The 22044-nt window shown below is 34.3% G+C and overlaps 2 protein-coding genes across 11 annotated transcripts in view; one reads left to right on the top strand and one right to left on the bottom strand.

Annotated features, from left to right (window-relative positions):
* ORC4 (origin recognition complex subunit 4) overlaps positions 1-1879 on the bottom strand; it is a 90589-nt gene extending 88710 nt beyond the window's left edge. For 3 of the 8 annotated variants that reach the window (XM_050752200.1, XM_050752206.1, XM_050752207.1), the window contains exon 1: positions 1611-1752. Coding sequence is in view for 1 of the 8 variants with exons in the window: in XM_050752203.1 (XP_050608160.1) it covers positions 1586-1594 (9 nt within the window). In the remaining 7 variants the exon portion in view is untranslated. Of the gene's footprint in view, positions 1-1530; positions 1554-1585 lie in introns of those variants that run through there. The other 5 variants (XM_050752201.1, XM_050752203.1, XM_050752204.1 and 2 more) reach the window with 4 other exon arrangements.
* Positions 1880-1897: 18 nt separating this feature from the next.
* MBD5 (methyl-CpG binding domain protein 5) overlaps positions 1898-22044 on the top strand; it is a 503218-nt gene continuing 483071 nt past the window's right edge. For 2 of the 3 annotated variants that reach the window (XM_050752177.1, XM_050752187.1), the window contains exon 1: positions 2033-2666. The gene's annotated coding sequence lies outside the window, so the exon portion shown is untranslated. The other variant, XM_050752186.1, reaches the window with a different exon arrangement.

Here is a 22044-nt window from a genome sequence, read left to right as displayed (position 1 = left end):
ATGTATGGAAAAAGACACAAAAGATTTAAAATTGTATCTAAGGCACATTAATTGCCTTGCTGTTTTTTTTTTTTTCATTACAAAGTGGCAGACAATTGGTTACGCTATAAAGAAAATTTTAAAGCACAGGAGTCTACTTTTGATTTCATCAGACATGATTACCGTACACAGTACAAAAGATAGTAAGGGCTAAGCAATGGTGCACAAATGGGGTCCACTATCCAAACTTACAGAAAGTAAGACGTGGAAAATTAGTAACTTTAACTGATAGTGTACCCCTAAAGAAACTACACCGGCCGGGCGCGGTGGCTCACGCCTGTAATCCCAGCACTTTGGGAGGCCGAGGTGGGTAGATCACTTGAGGTCAGGAGTTCGAGACCAGCCTGACCAACATGGTGAAACCCCCCTCTCCACTAAAAACACAAAAAAATTAGCCGGGCATGGTGGCACATGCCTGTAGTCTCAGCTACTCGGGAGGCTGAGGCAGGAGAATTGCTTGAATCCAGGAGACAAAGTTGCAGTGAGCCCAGATCGCGCCACTGCACTCACTGGGAGACAGCAAGACTCTGTCTCAAAAAAAAAAAGAAAAAGAAAAAAAGAAAAAAAGAAAAAGAACCTACCCAACAGAATTAAATATCAACATAATAAATATGAAGGATTTTAGATTCTTGGTTTTTGAAAAACGTACAAAGATGATATTCCTTCAAAATACCTTTACAAAACAACTGAGACTCTAATGGTTTATATTGATTGTATGAAAACAATGTGAAAAAGAACCAGTACTATTTCACTATAAAAGCTTTACTAATGTAAATGTATAAATTCTTTCTTAAATATTTGAATTCTAATTTTATGATAGAAATTCATTATTTTCATCAAAAACAGCTGGCATTTGGGAAACCAAAGGCTCAAAAACTAAGAATAGTAAACATAGAAGACGAAACAGTCCTTTTAAAACTCATCATCTACACTACAAGGGGAAACTTTGATCACGTCCTTTCTCTTCATCAATCGTAAAACTCAACATTAAGGACTACACAATCCCACATCCCTCTCCGAGAGAAAGCAAAGGCTTTGTGTTGTAGCAACAATGCAAGACACGGAGGGAAGCTCCACTCAAGACTTCCCTGCCTGCTCCTTCCCCAAAGCCACTCCAGAATACCAGGGAGGGTTAAGAGGTAAGGCATGAAGAGCGCAATATCCAATATAAGCAACGCGTCTGATGCATCTGGTCAAAATGCATACAGAGGACTTGTCTCTGTCCCTAGATACAGGTCTCCCGTTCTGCAGTCATGAGGATCAGCTGCTGAGCCTTCACAGTTCCCTTCTCGGACCGTCACGCTCCTCACTTACCACCCCGATGCAGAGCTAGTCTCAGGACTCCCTGCACGTGTCAAGGATTCGTCGGCAGGCTCTTGGGGGTGCCAAATGACAGAGCTCGCCTGGTCCTGGCCTTCCCGGCCTATACAAGCCTGCCCCCTTCCCAATTTCCAGTCTCCACAGCCTTCCATCCTCCCCCTTTCGATTCACCTTTCGCCACTGACGCCCCTGGCCTTCGTTTGCAGCAAGTTTACCCCACCATTACCTCCCGCATAAAAGCCTGCCTTTACCAGGGCAAAGGGGGGTACCAACGCCTGCAGGAATTGCTTCACAGGATCGGCTGGACGCGTCCTCTGCTAGGCTTCACCTGCTGTTGGCGACGGTACACAACCACTCCCAGCATGCCCCGCGCACGCACCACCTCTCCCACCCCGCCCCTCTCCCGCCCAAACACGTGACCCCCTTTCGTCTCCGTCCACGCCCACTTCCGTTCCTCCACTTTCCCTTAGGAAGGAGGAGGGAGCTGGGGGTGTTAAAAGCGTAGCGACTTCCTCCTCTTCCCCGCCCCCGCCCCTGTACCCCTTGCTACAATGTCTTCCGGGTCGCGAGCGCCTCTGCGCCTTCTGGGAAAATAGCTCATTTCCTCCCCTCCCCCTCCTCCTGCCTTCAACCAACCAGCCACCCGTCAGAGAGGGACATGCGCAGTGAGTGCCTCCCGTCTCTTCTACCCGAACCCCCCTCCCCCCCAAGCAGAGAGACCCCAGCAGCAGCAGCAGCTGATGATGAAGAGAGAGGCAGTGGCAGAGGGGGGGCACCTTTTATTTCTATTTTTAAAGGGACAGGACACTAATTCTATCCCACTTCAACCTTGAATTGAGGGGGGTGGGGGGAAGGCGGCTGAGTTCCTTCCCCCACCCTCCAGCCCTGAGCCCTGAGAGGGGGATTGAGCCTGAGAGAGGAGGAGAAGGAGTTTCTTCTTCTTCGAAAACCCCCATCCACGACTCCTACCCCCTCACCCCTCCAACTCGCCTCCCTCCCGAGCCCCCTCCACCCTCCTCCTCTTTGGCCGTGAGAGGAGGAGAGAAAGAAACCAAAAGCCTCTTAGCAACACAGACCCTTTGCTGCTGCTGCTGCTGCTGTTGCTGCTGCTGCTGCTGCTACTGCTGCTGCTGCTACTGCTGCTGCTTGGCCCTGGCTGGAGACATCTCACTACACCCAGGAGCAGCCACTTCCCCAGCTCTCCTCCTCCTCCTTCGCCTCCTCCTCCTCCACTCCCCCCCTTTATTACCCTTTGTGTCATCCTCCACAGCTCCAGGGAAGGCACTCAAAAGTGGGGGGCAGGAAAGGTAAGTGTGTCTGTGGGGGCTTCATTGCCTTCCTCTGGCTCTGACTTTCACTCCGGGGCAACAGTAGCACCAAACCACATACGCAGTGGAGCTCCGGGGTGAGGAGGGGGTGTTGCTGGGGGGGGGGTGAAGGAGGGGTTGGAGTAGGGAGGGGTGTGTGAGATGGGGTGCCCATCCTGTCAGGGGAGGAAGGGCACTTTTATTTTTATTTGCTGTTGTCAAAAGTGGTTTCTCTCCTCCAGCTAACATCTGATTGTGTCTTGCTCCAGTGGGGGAGAATACAAAAACAACCCCCTCCTTCCTCCAATGAGGCGCCAGGGAAAGAGACAGAAAGAGGCACACTTTCTAGATGTCACTTAAAAAAAATTCATTGGAGAGCTCTTTTTCCCCAGGAAAAGCTTCACTGCATTTGTTTCTGAGTGGGAAAATGTCGGGATCTGGATTGTATTGGAACTGCTTATCCATTTGTAGACCTGAGTGTTTTCCCCTTTTTGGTCCTGTATGAGATTTGGATATTGACTTTAGTGTTGGAAGACTTGATTGGTTTTTGCTTTAGGGGTTTCATTTTCCATTTTTTCGTTTTGTCTGACTTCCATGGAAAATTTCAAATTTTTAGTTGGTAGAGGCCTTTGGTTAGGTTTTGACTTGCATTATTGCTTTTTTTTTTTGTTAAATGTCTGTTTCATATATCAGTATATAAAGTCCAAAGCTCTAAAACGCTTAAAGTTTAAATGCCACTAGTATTGTCTGTTCCCACATATGTTCCTGATACTTATTTTCCATATGATGAGAATATTAGGTATTTTATAATTAATCTGGGTATTTTTGTAATCTTTGTAACTTGTCTGAACAAGTAGTCCCCATTGAAAACTTTATGTTGTTCTGGCTGCATGGAAGGCCAAACCTCTCCATCAATAGTTTGCTGGATTGGTACCACTTTCAGTTTTAGCTGAATTATTTATTTACTGTTGAAAATTGAGATGAGCTTTTCATCTCAATTTCTCTTCGGGTTCTGAACCAAATTGCTCACTATATGTAAAAGGACACAAATTTCTAAAATATGTTTTGATGAGTCAAAGCAATCATGAACTTATAGTTAGTATATTAATTTCGGTTAGCTATAAATTGAAAGGTAAATCCAGATTTAAGTTTATGGAATAACAGTATTGATAAAAATCACTATTCATTTTTCTATAGTATGTTCTTAGTGCATAGCTTTAAAATCCAGTGTTGTATTTTATTTCACAAATGCTAGAAAGTATGTTTCTGATGTAGGCCTTTTACTAGGGCTTATATTGGAAAGTGTTATTTTGTTTCATATATACATTTCTTTATTCTCTCCTTGAAGATGGATGCACACATGCATATACACACACTCTGTCGCTCTCACTCTCTCTCCCTCACACCCTTTTTTTTTTTTTTTTGTAACTGCATTGGTATCTCTGATCCCATAATTTATGTCAGCAAAAAATATTCTTCTGTAAAGCAGCAATTTTGTGATCAGACTGGCAATATGAAAACAGCAATTTGATCAACTAGAAAGGATTGAAGAAATACAAATCTAGAAGTATATTTGGCATAAATATTATAAAGACATGGTAATACTTCTAATTTTTTATTTGCTTGATGGTTAAAGTTAAAACATAATATACTCATATTTTAGTGACAGTAAAGCATTGCATATGTAGAAACTTGTTCTGTAAAATTTTAATTATCAACTGTGTGCAAAAGTAGACATTTACATACCGAAATAAAAAAGCTTTATAGCAGTAAACAATATGATCTTATTTCCCTTCTGTTATAAATTTGAACAATTTTTTACCTTTCTCTGAGATGTAATTAGTGTGCTTAAGCAGAAATCTGTGTCAAGTTCAAGTTTTTCTCCCAACATCAATACTGCAATTCCAAGTCCTTGTAAGGTTTCTTGTTCTCACCTTAAAACCTCAGCAACCTTAAAGGTAAGAGAGAGACAGTAGAACTCACTGAAGAAATTAATTTTAAGTAAGCGAATTATGTAGGTAATTGGGGTGGTAGTTGCCCAGTAGGCAGCTGAGTGAAAATTTAGTCTTGAGTTTAATGTCTTTCCTTATTTTGTTTCTTTTTTTTTTTTTAAACATTTTTTTATCACACCCCTCACCCTCACCCCCATGATCCTTTTGGTTAGAAGATTCCAGACTTTATCTGAGTTGGATAATGATTTATGTTTAGAAAACCTTGTTAAGTATTAAGAACTGTTGATTCTTTAGGATTGTAATTGTTCAACTGGGTGATATCTTGGAGGTCACTTTATCCAACTCTATATATTGCCGAAGTTCTGAGAACTCAAACTTGCCTGAGGTTCCAAGGCCTGTAAGTGGCAGAGAAGGGAGCAGAGAACTCAGGTCTCCTGATGCTCACTATGCTGCACTACCTCATTTCCTTTGTCAGAAATGAAACTTATGTACAGTTCTGGGTATACCACTTGAGGATTTCATATGGGGGCATATTATTGTACGAATATTAAGGTGAATAGCTTTAAAGCTATTATTTTGTCTACTTAAATTCAGTAATTTGTTAATTTTTTAAAGAAGTACTAATTGTACTTATTGTAGGTTATTACTATTTTGAAGATAATTTCAGCTTTCTCTAATACTTATTTTCCTCCTGCACTTACAATTAATCAGTAAATATACTTACTGTTGTATTAAGGACCCATACTTATAAGAATAAATGGAATGCATATTCTATTATAAATGCTTACTTGTGAGTCTTGCCCTATGTACTGCCTAAAAACAAACATTTTTATTTTGTTAACACATCCTTCTACTCAGCACAATATCTGGTACACAGTAGGTCCTACTGGTAGCTTGTCATAATCCGTGTTAGTTTTAGAGTTAGGCATATTTGAATTTCTTTACTTCCATATGTGGAATTCGTTTCCTCTCCTTTTCTTGTCCTCCCTTGCCACAATTTTCACTACCATGAACGTTTTTTCTTTATCCCTACTGTGGCTCTCATTTTATCTAATTAACAGCCAAAGTAAATACTATTAGCTATATGGTACTCATAGTAACAAGACATATTCCCTTCTTATACCGGAAAAAATTTAGCAAAAGTGATTTATTATGAATAAGCAACAATGATCCAACACATTCCAGTTAAAAATATGCTTGTAAAAATTGTTCAGGATGCACTTAAATTTTGTTTCATTGACCGGCACAATAGGTTGTTGGAATGATTAGGCCGCTTTTACCAGCTCTATAAAACAAGTGCTACTTAGGTGACATGTTTCCCTGACTTTGTTTTTTTGGTCCTTACCCAGACAATTATCAACTTTCCAGTTTTCTATGGATATGAAGATATACTCCTAGTCATCAGTGGGACCCCCATGAAGTCAGCCAGAAAGCCTATATCCAAGTTATGTACCTTTGCAAACTTGTCTGGATTTTGACTGTATGTGCAAAACAGATTGTATTTAGCGATTCATTAAACATCTTTTGATCATCTGCTGTCTGCCAGGCACTGTGCTAGGCATCTGAAAAACAAAGATGGTCCCTGCAGTTTAATGTGAAGAGCTACCTTAATTGTATTCCACAAGTGTATTGGTCATATCTTTGTTTTGGTGTTTCTACCTAAATAAATTTTATATTAACTAAACGGATACTGTTAGGTGGAAAAATGCATGTCTAAGAAGAATATTGCTGTTATTTTATTAAAATACAAATATATAAAGAAAAATTTTCCACTTAATACTGTATTCTAGGGATTTATATTCTGTAAATAGTTAACACATTTTAGACAATGAAAATAGTCTTATGTGGCTGCCTTTGCTGGATTTTTATTGCTAACCGTAATTCTTTTAAGATGACCAACAATGTTCATTAAATTATCTCATTAAATTTTTCCGGAAAAAACACCCCAAACTCTCTAAACTTAAATCTTTTTTTCAAAAGTAACTTTTTTCTTTTTTACCTCATATAACAGATTATCATTCATGATTCATTGGAAGACATTGTACATTTTCATTTTGAGTTTTCAGATATTTTCTACCATATTTTAGCAAATCTAACAGCATGATTTAATTATTCTGCAGTAATTAGTGTGCACTATTTAGGAGTTTTGGAACTTTTAGTATGTAGTAGAAATATCATTGCAAAGTCCTCATAAGAAACTTCCCAATTCTAGTTCTAAATCAGTTGTAATTTTTACTCTTTATTAAGTGGTATAGTTTCTATAGCTTTAGTAAAATGAATTAGAATTTTCTTTGTAGATGGATGTTTCAAAAACAAAGAATCTTATCTCAGTGCCTGTCATGGCTTTCATGTGTAATCGAAAAGTGTATTAGAGAGAAAAAGTACTGGATTCAATTTGTCCTTGTTAAAGTATACCTTTTACAAAAGTATTGATTAGCAGTTAAAAAGAAGGTGGGGATGCCTCTGCTGGTGCAGTATCTTGTGAAGATAAATAGACTCCTGAGTGGTGAATTCTGATCTCTTTCACATTCATTTTTAAATTTCTGTTTTAGTAATAATCATAGTTACCATTTATTATAAGTACCCAGCACTGTGATAAATTCAATTCACATTACATTTATTACACTTTCTAATTCAAAACACAGTCACAGTAGAGTTTTTATCAATCTGTACACTGGTAAGCGATGGTAAATTATGGCTCTGATAGCTTGACAGACAAATGGAAAATTTCTGAACGTTTACAAGGATAGAAAAACAAAGAAAAAAAACCCAGTCTTTTATAAGAAATGCAGATATAGACCATTGTACAATTTAAAATATACATAATGTCAGTCTTTTCTTTGTATGGCAAAAATGTATGGCAAGAATAGAAAAACAGAAAAAAAAAAACCCAGTCTTTTATAAGGAATGTAGATACAGACCATTGTACAATTTAAAATATACGTAATGTCAGTCTTTTCTTTGTATGGCAAAAATGACATCTAGTAGCTGCTCATGGTGACTCAACACTTGTAGTGTAATCCCAGCTACTCCGAGGCTGAGGCGGGAGGATTATTTGAGCCCTGGATTTTGAGGCTGCAGTGAACTATGTTCACATCACTGCAATCCAACCTAGGCCACAGAGCGGGACCTTGTCTCTAAAAATAAAAAATAAGGTCAGGTGGAATAGCTCAAGCCTGTAATTCCAACAATTGGGAGGTGAGGTAGGAGGATTTATCACTTGAGGCTAGTAGTTCAGGATAAGCCTGTGCAATATAGTGAGACCTGATCTCTACAAAATCAAAATAGTAGCTGAGCTTGGTGTGGTGCAGACTGTAGTCCCAGCTACTCAGGAGGCTGAGGTGAGAGGATCTCTTGAACTCAGGTTGAGGCCGCAGTGAGCCATGATCATGCCACTGGACTCTATGCTGAGCAACAGAGTAAGACCCTGTCTTTAAATAAATAAATAAACATAAAAATAAACAGTAAAAAAAAGTTCAGTTCAATCCTTCTCTCTATTAAACTTCCTATAACTTGCATGGAGTTACATTAAATATTTTCTTATATGAAGTTAAAGGGTTGTAACAATTTCTGATCCAATGAATATTTACTATAAAAATTTTAATACAAATGTGTTGATGGTGTAAAAGCCCATAAAAAATGGGAAGTTTGTATTATCTTGTGCTTTGGTGTATGTATACACATTATCTTCTGGACTCTATCATACATTTTCATAATTACTACATTACATATATAGGATTAAGTTTAATGTACTCTTTTTAGTATTAAAGTCAGAAATAGTATAAGAATGATCAACTTGTTGGGTTCTCTAGGTGCCTAAATTATTTCATATTTGTACTTAAAAAAAGCTACTGAATTAAAATACTTTATGATACAGCTCTCTTTGGATAGTTGAGTTTTACGTCCTTTACTTTTAAGAGAAAAAAACAATTTTTTTTTCGTATTTTTATTACTTAAGTAACTTTTGTGTCTCTAAGTAAATATATGTTCATATTATAAATTTATACAGGTTGAGTATCTCTAATCCAGAATTCCAAAAGTCAAAATGCTTCAAAATCTGAAACTTTTTCAGCACTGACATGATGCTCAAAGAAAATGCTCAGTGAAGCATTTTGGATTTTGGATTTTGAGGTTAGGGATGTTCAACAGATATATAATGCAAATATTCCCAAATCTGTAAAAATCCAAAATTCTGAATACTTCTGGTCCACAAAACCTTTTGAATAAGGGATATCAGCTTGTATTGACTCTATCATCCTACAAATATTATGCCAGTACATAATGACCTGCAGAGTTTGGAAATATTTTTAAATGCTAAAGATATATTATTTATCATCTGTTACACATTAGAAAGAAAAGTTTATTGCAAATGTTTTTTTCCTTATAAGAATAATCTGAATAATCAGTAGTATGATCTTAAGTAATTTCTTTAAACAACCCAAAGATAATTCAGTTAAAAGTAAATATTCTAAGTCTTACACACTTAGAGTATTTCTGTTTGAAGTATTTCTATGTCATGTAAGATGTCAAGCTGGAATGACTCACTATAACTCACTGTAACTCTTCAAAGAGACAAAGTGAGATCCCGGCTTAACTTACATTAAGGTATAATTTATTCAAAGTTGGATATGACAAATTTTGATTTGCGTCCTTATTTCAGTTGACCTATATAACCTTTTATTAGAGAATTTGTAATTAAATTCAGTGTCATTGAGTAGATTATTAGAACACATTGTTTTAAAGGACTAATATGAGTTATGTAAATCAGTCACCAACCTTGAAATGGTGAAAAGTTTGTGTACACACATGCTTCACTGAATTCTTTTGCTAACCAATCAAGATTCTAGCAATGGGAGGAAAATTTTCTGTGTGGTGCTAATGTTAAAACTTAAGTTCATGTGTAGCTTTTTTAAAAAAAATTTTAATGTCTGTATCTCAGAAGTTAGAAGTAATCCCAAAGTGTTTTTTAAGATTGACTGTGTGCTAAATTATATTTAAGGTTATCCTTGTATTCACAACTGCTGTTTTTTATACGCCATGAGTCCAGAAGTATCTACTAATCTGTTGGCCATCAACTAACTTAATACATACATTCTTAATATTATTAGGATCTAAAAATAATAATTTAGACTGTATAAGTACATTTACTGTTGTTGGGGGAGGGAAATATTCCACATTCAATAAAAGCAAATATTGATTTTTAAATAGCTTTGTTACTTGGGATATACTGACCTAAAAAGAGTTCGCTGTGTAAGATATAAAGGATTCTTATTTGAAAAGTTATAAAGTATCATTAATGAGTATTAAATAACATAAAAATATTTAGGAAATCAAATACGTGCTCCTCTAATATTCAGAGGCTATTTTTCTAGTGTTATTCCAAAATCATTTTCCTTCTATATTTGTCACACTGGAGTTTGTGCTGAAGGATTTCTTGGCCATTTTAGACAATGTAATCTAGTTAAAAGGTTTGTTTATGCTTCCCATCTCTGTTCTGCTGATGGTATTAGAATGCAGGCCAGAGCCAGACATCTAACTGTTTATAACATTCAAACTTCAATTAAAGCTACAGTGTTCAGTTTACTATGTATCAGAAAGCTCTTACTAGCTACAAATATCACTAATAGTGATGACAGTGATGTTGATTAGCCATAAGCTTTCCTAAATCATACCACTCCTTAAAAATACTTTTTTAAAAATTTAGGTGTTAACCTTTAATTCTTTCATAGAAGTGTAAAATTAAGCTGTTTTTTTTTTTTTTACTAGAAGTAATATAGTCTTTTCCTTTAACACTTTTTATAATAAAACCTAACAGCATATATTATTGCATGTATTATTTAAATGGTCCACCTTAGTTGTTTTGAAATTAATAAATTCTGTAGAAGGTGTTACTTTGCTGTTCAATTTATTCAAATTTTCTTCCCAGCTTGAAAAATATAGCAATATGTTGCCCACTAGAAAATAAATCTAACAGTCACATTAGTCAGGTGTTCTTATACGTATGAAAGGAGTCTACTCCCACATAACACAGATTTTAATTTAACATTATATAGCTTTTCTGGGCTGCTGCTGTTATTGTTTTAAGTATTTTGGTAAATTGTTTTAGAAGGGTTTTTTTATTTTTAAAAATTATTAGGAATTATTTAAAACCATTTCTTCAACAGGTTCTGTTTTTGTGCAGTTTACCTGGGCCAGTCAGAAAAAGGACTTGAATTTTATGTGTGTTTAATTTTTCTAATTAGTAGGCAAATTTGCTATATTACATTGGTTTATTTTTTTACAAAACCAAATTTTAGTTTTTATTAATTTTAGACCTTGAATGACTAAATCTATACATTCTTTATGTATGTACATATATTTTTTGTTGACATCCAAGTTTATAAGAGGTATAAGCAACAGATCATTTAGGAAAGATGAAAAATCATATTAAATCGAATGAATTGCTGGTAAAATGCTTTTAATTAAGAAATACTATGATGGAGATATTAAAATAAACTATTTTAAGTAATATAAAATGTTAGGGGTTGGGTATGGTGGCTCACGCCTGTAACTCCAGCATTTTGGGAGGCCAAGGTAGGTGGATTGCTTGAGATCAGGAGTTCGCGACCAGCCTGACCGACATGGTAAAACCCCATCTCTATTAAAAATAAAAAAGTTAGCCAGGCGTGATGGCACATGCCTGTAATCCCAGCTACTCGGGAGGCTGAGGCAGAGGTTGCCTCCTGAGTGCAGAGATCATGCCACTGCACTTCAGCCTGGGTAACAGAGTAAGACTCTGTCTCAAAAGAAAAAAAAAAGTTGGGAAATACTATCAAGTGTATCTGAAGATAAGAACGAAAAACAACCATGCAAAATTTAGTTTTATAGTTTAAATCCATGGAAAGATCTCTAAGATAAGCTAGGTTGAAAAACACATCACAAAATAATATACACACTATGATTTCATTTATGTAAAAAATGTACAGACTAATAAGTATGTAATGTTTACGAATGTATACGTTTACATCCATACAATATGTTTTTTATACTATCTATACCATAAAGACATACAGTATATGCCATATAAAAATACTTCAGTACATTAAGAAAAGATCTGGAAGATAGGTATCAAATTACATGCTTTGTATACAGAAAGTATATATGTGGGATGTGGGAAGGTTGAAGAATTCTTTTTATGTAATCTTTAGCATTACTTGGATTTATTTGTAGCAATAAGCTTATATTCATGTAATGATTTTGTGATGAGAAAATATACTTATGTATTAAAGAAATAAAAAATGACCCAGGAAAATTGCAGATCTAGTCTAAATAGTCACATGAATATATCCCTAGAATATCTTGAAGAGAATGTAGTATTGGCTAACAGTCATCATTGCTTGATAGAGAATAAAGTCTGTCAGACTTATCTAATCTTATCTAACAGGGTGAAAAGCCTAGTCAATTGAGGAAGGAACAATGGATATAATGTAGTTTTTAAATATTTTGCTTCTTACCGAAAAATGTACTTCTCACTGTCCTGGAAAAAATATAGACTGGGCTGCTGGTGATAAAGGATGTCAGTTATGAAGTGGTAGACAATTTCAATCTGAGATAAGATACAATATATGGGAATAAAATGAACTTTATTATTTTAATCAGTGATCCAAATTATTATATGTTCACTCAAAATACAGATAGTATAATCATGTACTATTTTTGTAATGTTTTCTATAATCAGGTACTGGTTTGAATAGAGGACAAAAATAAAACAGAAGGTTTGAAGACTAAGTACTTTTTTTTAAGTGACTGAAACCTGTACTTGAAAAACACTTTAAGAACCTTTGTAAAATAACTTTAAACTGAGTGTGTAAATATGCCTTGTAAAAAAAAAAAGCAATTAGAATTCTGTAGAGTTAATCACAGTGTGCTTTTGGGGAGGACCTGAGTTAATCAGGGTTTAGGTGGAGTTTAGATACTAGTTTGTCACAGAAGAGGGTAATTCAGGTAAAGACAAAGCTTCCAATGGGATGAGAGGATTGGGAAGCTTATTTTTACTAGTTTGAAAGCTGGGATTAAAATTCAGAGTAGCCTGGTAAATTGGGGAAATGCTTAGAAATATACAGTACCTTTACTTTTATGGTTCTAAAATTTTATTTCCCTGAATGTAGTTTTGCAAAGAAAGAAGTAGAGAAAGGGGGAAAATCATTTGCACAAAAAATAAGGAAATGAATAGGTCTTCGCCGTTATGACTGGAAAGTCCATTTGAGTCTGAAGTAAGTGTTTTCTGAATATGAGTTGGAAATGAAAACACTGTAGTTAAGGCAGCAAACATGGAAGAACACTAACTGTGGTTCTTTTTTCTTTCATAAATAAAATTTTTATCCAGGTTGATCCCTAGGATCAATAGTAAATAGTACACAGTTACAACTATAAATCATATATAAATGCTAAAAGTAACAAAGGATACAGCTTATGTTTTCTCCATTTTCTTTATAAGTTTTGTTTGCGTCTACTTTATTTCCAGGTACCCTTATGATGTAAATTACCATCTAGTCTTCACTTACACCCAGAAATTGAACTTTTTTATTTCTTCTGAAAGTTTAAAGAGCTCTTTCTAATATGGCTCTGTATTTTTTTTTAGCTGAAAAGTCATAGTGAATTTCTTTAAACGGTAGTTATTGTTGACTCAGTGTTTATCTCTTTTTCACAAAGGGTTTGCCAGAGTCTTTCTTTGACAAACATATGTTGTTACTATTATGTGCTCAGTGGGATAGTGAGCGAAAATAGACATAGGTCTTGATCTCCCGGAACTTATATCTAAAGATAGAAAAGGATATTAGTGAAATAATCATACAAATAAATGCAAAGTGGGAACCGTTTCAATTGTTGTAAAGAGGTACATAATATTTAATATGAGGGCTTTTAGGAGAATTTACTCAGTGGGATCAAGAGGAATTTTTTTTTTTGGAGGAAGTGTTTATTTAGCTGAGATCTCAAGTAAGTTAATTTGATCAAGATGAAGAAAAGAGTTTTCTGGGAAGAAGGAGTAGCATATACAGAGGTTCTAAGGTGGGAGGGAGCATAGTAACAAATATTAAACAAAGGTCAGTGTGGCAGAATTCTAGAGCAAGAGGTTGCATGGTAAGTGATGATAGGAGCCAAACCGCAGAACTTTGTGTAGGCCAAGCTTTTCTTTATCCTTAGGGTTAATATTTAAACTTAGACTAATGTTCCTTAGGTTTAACAAGAAAAACCTACTATTAGTTATAAAAGGTTTGTATTATAGAAGTTCATTTTTATTTCAGTTTAAAACCAATAATGCTTTTTCCCATAGAATCATGGTTACAGTGTCAGATCTCATAAGAAATCCGTTTAACAGAAATGACACTGGAAACCAGTCAACGTAGTGTCATAAATATAACCAGGTAGAAGTCAGAAAAGAAAAGGAAGGAGATTAAAAATTATGTCTATATGTATTCAAAAGAAAATGCCCTAGGTATGATTGACTAAGCTGTGAATAATGAAGAAAAAAGCCTTACTTCAAGTGCATTAGACTGATGTAAGAGATCCTAACAAATGATGGTGAGGGACACATTCAGCTGGACAGCTTAGAAGATCCTCAGCTGGCACCTCCTTATAGAACAGTGTGATAATGTCGAGCAAACCAAGGTGGAAGGAGAGTAGAAGTATCACATTCATAATTTGTTATGAATCTAGCACATATTCGTGTCAGTTGTTAGAATATAAACATTTAAAAATTTATATACTGGTAAGAAATGCAGAGCTACCAAATGTCAGCAATACAGATGCCAACTTTATTTTGATTATGTTTAGAGTGATTTCATACTATTAGAAGTGATTATAAATTGCTCAGTTGTACTAAGTATTTTAGGCCATAATGTTAGCTTTGAATATCTTACTGTGTATCACTTGGAGTGATACTTTAAAGAGGAAGTTGAAGAAATTTAATTTTTTAATTCTTATTTTTCTTTTAACTTATAACACTGTCAGTAAATTATCTTCATTTCATGTTTATCTTAAGTTTTAAGCCTTTTTGGACACTAGTTTCTGTCTGTATTAAGTAATTAACAATCTATTTAATAACTGAAGATTCAAGAAATGTCCAAAATATTAAGAGCATTATAAAAAAATAATTGGTTAAGCCACTTGTATTAAGAAGAAAATGTCACAAAGATGTAATAAATTGTAAGAGAAAAGGAAGATATGTACAAGTCTTCTTTAAATAAACAGCGTATCATGTAACAGTTGGTTGATGAATTCTGCCAATGCATGAAGTTGAAAATTGATGAATGTACTTCATCAGGTGATCTTGAACTTAATTTTCTCGCATTCTCAGGTACAGCAGACCATACTTTTATAGCAGATTGGCATCTAAAAATAAGAACTATAGAATTTGGAGCTTATTTATTTGTTTACTTATATTTACAACATTCTAATTGAGACAATACCAGCATTGATTCATTTTCCGTGCAATAGCTAGCAGACTAATTTTAATTAATAGACCAACAATGTTTGGAAAGCTTATTAGAATGTTTGACAGCCTGGGCACCATGGTAAAACCTCATCTCTGCAAAAAATGCAAAAAATTAGCCAGGCATGGGGCAAGTGCCTGTAGTCCCAGGTCCTTAGGAGGCCGAGGTAGGAGGATCACTTAAGCCTGAGAGGTCAAGGCTGCAGGGAGCCGTGATCATGCCACTGCACTCCAGCCTGGGTGACACAGTAAGACCCTGTCTCAAAACAAAAGAATATTTGAAAAGACAGTTTACTAAATTTAGCTAATAATTCTAAGAGGTCTCTTAAATAGAAATGAAGTTTCACTTGTGCATTTTTTAGGGATTGATACATTTCTTCTATTTTACAGCTTTCTACTGTCATTTAGCAAAGTATATTCCAAGGTCCTCTAGTTCTGTGATAACTTAGTAGGTATGATTATCTTTGCGCCTGAAAAAACCCAAAAGGCTGCTTTATCAAATAAGGTTTTAAAACCATGATTATGATTAATGAATGCTGGATAAAGATTTTTACCGCAGTATTTTTTCAAGGGGTCTTAATATGTAATTCTTCTCAACTTCTAATAATGGTCACTAACATTTATTGAGTACTTAACTTTGCACCACTCATTGCACTAAACATTTTATAGACATTATCTTATTTTATCATTGTAACAAACATTCTGAGGAACATACTTAAGGAAGTGTTTCTTCATATTTCACTGCTTGTAAACACCTATCCAAAAACTTACGTGTAGAATACAAAAGTGAGACGAACATCATTTTCTTTTGTTGCATCCTTAAGGGCTTTGAGAAAGAAAGGTCATGAAAATTATTTTTAAAGTTAAGTGCTGAGCTTATCAATATGTTTTTACATTCTTCTAATTACCGTTACTCACAGATGACCAATGATAAACATTATACCCTTTTTATTAATAGGCGACAACCTGTAGAGCTTTCAGAGACCTTCCTGGATTTGAACACTGGCTGCATAGACTGAATACTACAATATAGAACCTTTAATGAACTGTTAAGGTTCTGAACTTTAGTTTCTTCATCAGTAAAATAAGAATGCATATCTCAGAGTTGTCATGACTCTGAAGGATAGAGTATGAAGTCCTAGCATGTTGTGGACATTTACTAAATTTTTTCATTTTCCTTCTCTCCTATTACTAATAGCATCTACTACCATAGTAGATGAAAAAAAATGAAAAAAAAAAAGGATTAAGTTACCTTTATTAAGAACAAAATATCACAAAGATGTAATAAATTGTTGAGAGAAGATATGTACAAGTCTTCATTGAATAAACAGCGTGCACTATTAGTAATAGTACAAGGCAAAAATGAAAATTATATTACTAACTGTTTTAGAATCTTTATATTATGCATTAAGAATTTTTTCTTTTTTTCTTCTTAGCAATAAAATTATCTGTTAATCTTAAAGCTATTTTAAAGCTTTCTTGAACTCCTACATTTTTCTGAGGACCTGATATACTTCATTGTGGGTCTGTTCTGCACTTTGCCAACAAAGTGGACATCTGTAAATGTGAAACTCAGATGGTAGAGAAATTTGAATAAATGCTCCCCAACTTGGTTAATGTAAATATTCAACTCATAACTTACAGCATTGGTTTTCGTGATTGTTGCTAAGTGAACAAATATGTGAATATATTTTCTTTTCTTGTCTTTGTTTCCTCACATTAGGTGGGCAATATTGCAAAAATGTTAAGAGCATGGACCCTAGAGCCAGACTGTCTGGATTCAAATCCCTGCTCTACCACTTAACTAGCTATGGGATATTCTGTGCCTCAGTCTGTTCATTAGTAAAATGGGCCTAGTCAGTTGTGTCCACCTTAGGGTTATTTAGTGATTTTAGATATAAACAATGCTTTAGATGTATACAATGTTTTAAAAATGCCTGGTACATGCTAAGTGACACAAAAGTGTTAACTGTTATAGTGATTATCTGTGTTGTCTTTATATTAGTTGTACTACAGAAAATAATGACTATTATGGTAAAGCTTTAACTTGGTAATATTTCATTTGGTACAATAAAACAAATTATATTTATAGTTCTTTGAAAAGTATACCAGACTTTTATGTGTCTTTTTACATTTGCCAGATTCTTTACATTATTTTTTAACTTCTTGTTGAGGGAGATAGTGGGAAAAATATCTTTGTTGTTTCTCATAAGGAAACAGACATACAGAATGTTTAAGACCTTTTAAAGTATAGCAATAAGAAAGTCAGTGGAAAGACTAAAATTAGAACCCAACATATTCCATGTGCCAATGTGTTGAGCCAAGCTATCTGTTCTCCTTATTGAGAATTCAAACAACAAAACTATTAGCTGGCATTCTCCTTATTGAGAATTCAAACAGTAAAACCATTAGTTGGCAAAGTAAATGTAAAGATAGGTTATTCTAGTCTTTAAAAATTGTATTAACTTCTGTCTGCTTTAGATATATCCTGTTACTTAAGGTTGGTTCACTCAAAGATTACTTGAAAAGTTTGATTTAAATGGGTGTAGACAATTAAAATATTGGGCTAGCTATCCCTTAGGACTTTTAAGGGCTAAATATCTTTTATAGCCGTCAACTGGCTTTTTCTCCATCTTTGATGAACTAGGTCAAAAACTGCTATTTCTCATAGTCAGTACTCTAGTACTATATATGGGCTTAGTGTGCTCTTGTGAGCCATCCTAGAAACTTAACTGTCATTCTTAATGTTTCATTTCTATTATGTGATTCCAAGTTTCAGGGAATAAATTAGTGAGCAGTAAGGTTTTGAACAGCAGTAGATTTATAAGGTGAACAGTATCTATATTTTAATTTACATATTAAAGAACATTTTAAATAGGTTTTTATTTTTTCTTAAATATTACAGTGTCTATAATTCATAAGTTTAAGAAAGTGATGAACAGTTTGGTTGGGGGACCCAGAAAATAATAAATATTGGCAATCAAAGCATTCAGAAGCACTTTTTAAAGATAATTATGAATGGTTGCATAGATAACAAAAAGTGTCTAATTTCAAATTTATAATTTATGCTCATAATTGCTTAAGACATAGGGGTTTTTATGTAAAGGCAGAATGAATTTTCTCTTCCAGAATAACCACACTTAACATTTAGTGTACTACTCTAAAAATTGCAAACACTTAATGGAGATTTTCACATAAAGGCCACTTTTATTCTAGAAAACTAAACAAAGATAATTTGTTTTTTTCAAATAACCAAGTATAGACTGGATTCTGGTACACAATATCCCTGGTATTTTTCATACGAAATAATGCTTAAATGTTACAAACAAGTTCTACAAAATGTTCTAAAATCTTTTGTGGTATTTTCATATATTCATTCTGCATAGAATCAGGAAACCTAATCATCACCCAGTAACCCAGTTTGAAAACTCATATTATTTTGTAAATCCTGATGTAATTAAGCTACTTTAAATTTCTGCTAAAAAAAAATCAAATTATATTTAAATATGCTTTTTTAAAGTTATGCCTTGTGAAAAATATTATCTTTAAATGAGACAGTTATAGACATCTTAGACAATTAAGGTTAACATCAACTGCTAAGAGACATCAAATCCTGATTCAAGAGAATAGTAATACCTTCATAAGCAGAAATTTTTCTCAAAGAGAAAACACATAGAATGTGCAATGTATTCACATTATAAATACAGTTAGGAAAAACGTATTTACAGAAAGTCCTAGGACTTGAGAAGCAAACTCAGGTTTTTCATAGTGATGTAGAGAAGCATAAACGTTCATTAATTCAGTTACTCATTCTAAAAATATTAAGTACTTGCTGTATGCCAGGTATTCACCTATGAATAAGACAGGCAAGGACTATGGAGATTATAGGCTTTCCATTGAAGACCAATACTAAGGAAATATTTATGAGCGATATACATTACAAAAGAACAAACAGTTCTTTCAGCTATTTAGAGAATGCAGATACAAGTTGAGTTGTAAGGCAAACTTTTCTAGGTGATAATAATAGAAGCATGTAATTTTTCATTCTCTCAATGTTTTGGATAAGGAAAAAGAAACCCAGAAAAGGTCTTTTATCCAAGGTTATATAACAACTGATATATCTGGTACCTCGGTCACCTGCCTCCTGTTGCATTAATATCTGCCATAAGAAATGAAGCAGGAATGTGAAAGAGAAGAAAGTCAGGCAGGATGCCTAGAAAGTTCAACCAGACACTGGATTTCAGTGTAGTCTATATAACAGGAGGAATCACATTTTTAAAACTTTTTTTATGCTTATTTTAATTTTAGTGGAATTTCATTAAATTTCTTTTCAGTTTCTTTTAGCATTTATTAAATCTTTCAGGACTTTGCTAAGTTCCATATATCTACAAAATTTCTAAACAGGAGTCTTATGTCCCTGGAAGCTAACTGTGTTGGTACTATGGTTCCCAAGTCTCGTCTCCACAAAAACTTTTCAGGGTTATATCTTTTTTTTTTTTCTTGGTAAAGAAAGTTGTTTTCTTTAATTACCTTGAATTTAATAAGCTACAGTCTCATCATAGCTGACAAAAAAATAAAAAGAAAAAGAAAACTTGAGGATTTGGGGAAATTAAGGACACTTTTTTTTTTTTCCCTGGGGTGGTTTTGAGGTAACACCAGTTTGAAATGCTGTTACTGTGAATTAATCGTCACTGTATCTGATAATAAAAGAGTTTATAATAAGTCAAAAAGCATATCCCATCAATCACATTTAAGGTTTTGACTAAACTAATGGATAAAGATTTGTAAGAAAGTTAGGTGATTTTATCTTACTGTCCATTGTATTTTTTTTTTAGTTTGGTTTTTGATGTTACTGTTTAAATTATCCCAGGTTAACAAAGGGTTTGATTTTTGTTTCAAAAAAATATATTAAATAGAAAAACTGAGTACACATCCTAATTCTTACTTTGACTTGGGGACAGCAAAACACAATTATAGGATCACACTTTGAGAAGTAAATAAACTGTTTGAAAATTGAGTCTGCAAAGCTAGACATAGTAACAACAGGAAACATCCCACCTACAATGCATATGGCAAAGGAGAAAGATAGTGCAGCAGACTACAGACAAAAATAATAGCTGAGAGCTGAAAACAAGTATTCTGCTTTACAACCTTAGATCTATCATCTCAAAAATAGAGATAATCTTTCTTCAAAATATAATATGGTGATGTGAGCATATTTTAATTTATAAGAAAAATCTTTTTCTTTAGGTATCCCATTTCATATTTTTGCATTCTTTATAGTTGAGGGTACAATGTCTTCTGTATGTTTTAAACCTTATTATTTTTCTGGTGTATATTTGTGGTTTTGTCTCCTAGGGACACATACTGTTTTTACTTCATTGTTGTGCCAAATTTTAAGGAATTTAATACATAAAAAACAATATGCAAAGTTTGTAAAGTAAATGGTGAAGAGATTTCACTGAAGAATTGCTTTAAATAGAAAGCTCTTCTGATGTACTTAAGTGTTTGTAAAGTCACTTCCTACCCTCGGCTAAAAGAGACACAAGAAAACTTGAGGCTTAAAATGTTGGAAATCACTGTTGCCTGAATAGTAAGCGGAAATGAGGGTAAATCATTTCTGAAATTTTAAGTATAAACTAATGAAAAAATGCTCCGCTATAGATATTGCATTTTCATCTAATTGTCTGAATATATTCATTTTATTAAGTGGGCTACTACTGTTTATTCTTAAATTTCATTATCTTCAACATTAATTTATGGAGTCTATAAGAAAACCCCATATGGAATAGGAGTTATATTTTATAAGGAGTTACTATGTTTTAAGGAGTTATATATAAAAAAGACATTATCTGGTGAGTATCAGTTAACCACAAGGGTACTGGCCAGTCAGTTATGTTTCAAAATATCCGTTACTTAGTTTGAGAAAAAGTGTCTTTGGGCACATATCCCTGCTTCTTATTTTGTAAAAGGGAATCCAGTGGTTTGCAATACTATGCTATTGTCTAGTTTGATTCAAAGCACCCTACTCTATTCAGCCTGGGCAACATAGTGAGACCCCATGTCTACAAAAAAATTAAAAATTAAGGGTGGGAGGAGGGAGAGGATCAAAAAACTATGTATTGGGTACTATGCTTATTTCTTGGGTGACAAAATAATCTGTGTACCAAACTCCCGTGACATGCAGTTTACCTGACAAACCTGCACATGTGCTCCTGAACCTAAAATAAAAAGTTAAAAAGTAGTAACTAAATAAATAACAACTAAGCTGGACATGGTGGCATGAGCCTGTAGTCCCAGGAGGAAGAGGTGGGAAGACCCCTTGGGCTGAGAGGTCAAGACTGCAGTGAGCCCCAATGGTGCGACTGCACTCCAGCCTTTCGCAAAAAAAAAAAAAAAAAACCCTGCAAACGCACCCTACTGGTAGATAATATCTTCTTTAAAGTTATAAATAATGTCATGTTCATTAAATCTGAGTGTGTATACTATATGGACAGAATAGATTATCCAGCCTTTTGATTATTTAATTCCATGTTTCTGTGATCTAATTAAATAAAACTAAGTTACTTTGATGTATATATGGGTATTTATATCATTATTAATTCATAATAATTAGGCAAAATAAATAATTGCTATAAGTGACAATGATAGCTTTTTAAAAAATATGGCCAACATTATTTCTGTTATATTTATTCAAACTCCCAATTTTGATAATAAACACAATTTAATCTTTATCATATATATGTATCCATTAATTTATATTTGGCCCCATCCTTAACAGTTAAACATATTATAGCAGTAGTTTTTGTTTTTGCATGCGTTTTTCTCCTGGGTCTGGAATAATGATTCTTGACCCTGTGGGCACACATAAAAATCATGTAGGACCAGGCCCTAAATTTTAAATCAAAATCTTTGAGGGTTATATTTTTTCAAACCCCAATTTTGATAAAGCCAC

This window comes from Macaca thibetana, chromosome 12 (genome assembly GCF_024542745.1).
Source record: "Macaca thibetana thibetana isolate TM-01 chromosome 12, ASM2454274v1, whole genome shotgun sequence".
NCBI classification, from domain to species: domain Eukaryota; kingdom Metazoa; phylum Chordata; class Mammalia; order Primates; family Cercopithecidae; genus Macaca; species Macaca thibetana.
The sequence above is the reverse complement of the archived record's forward strand: the minus strand, read 5'-3'. Positions and strand labels throughout refer to the sequence as shown.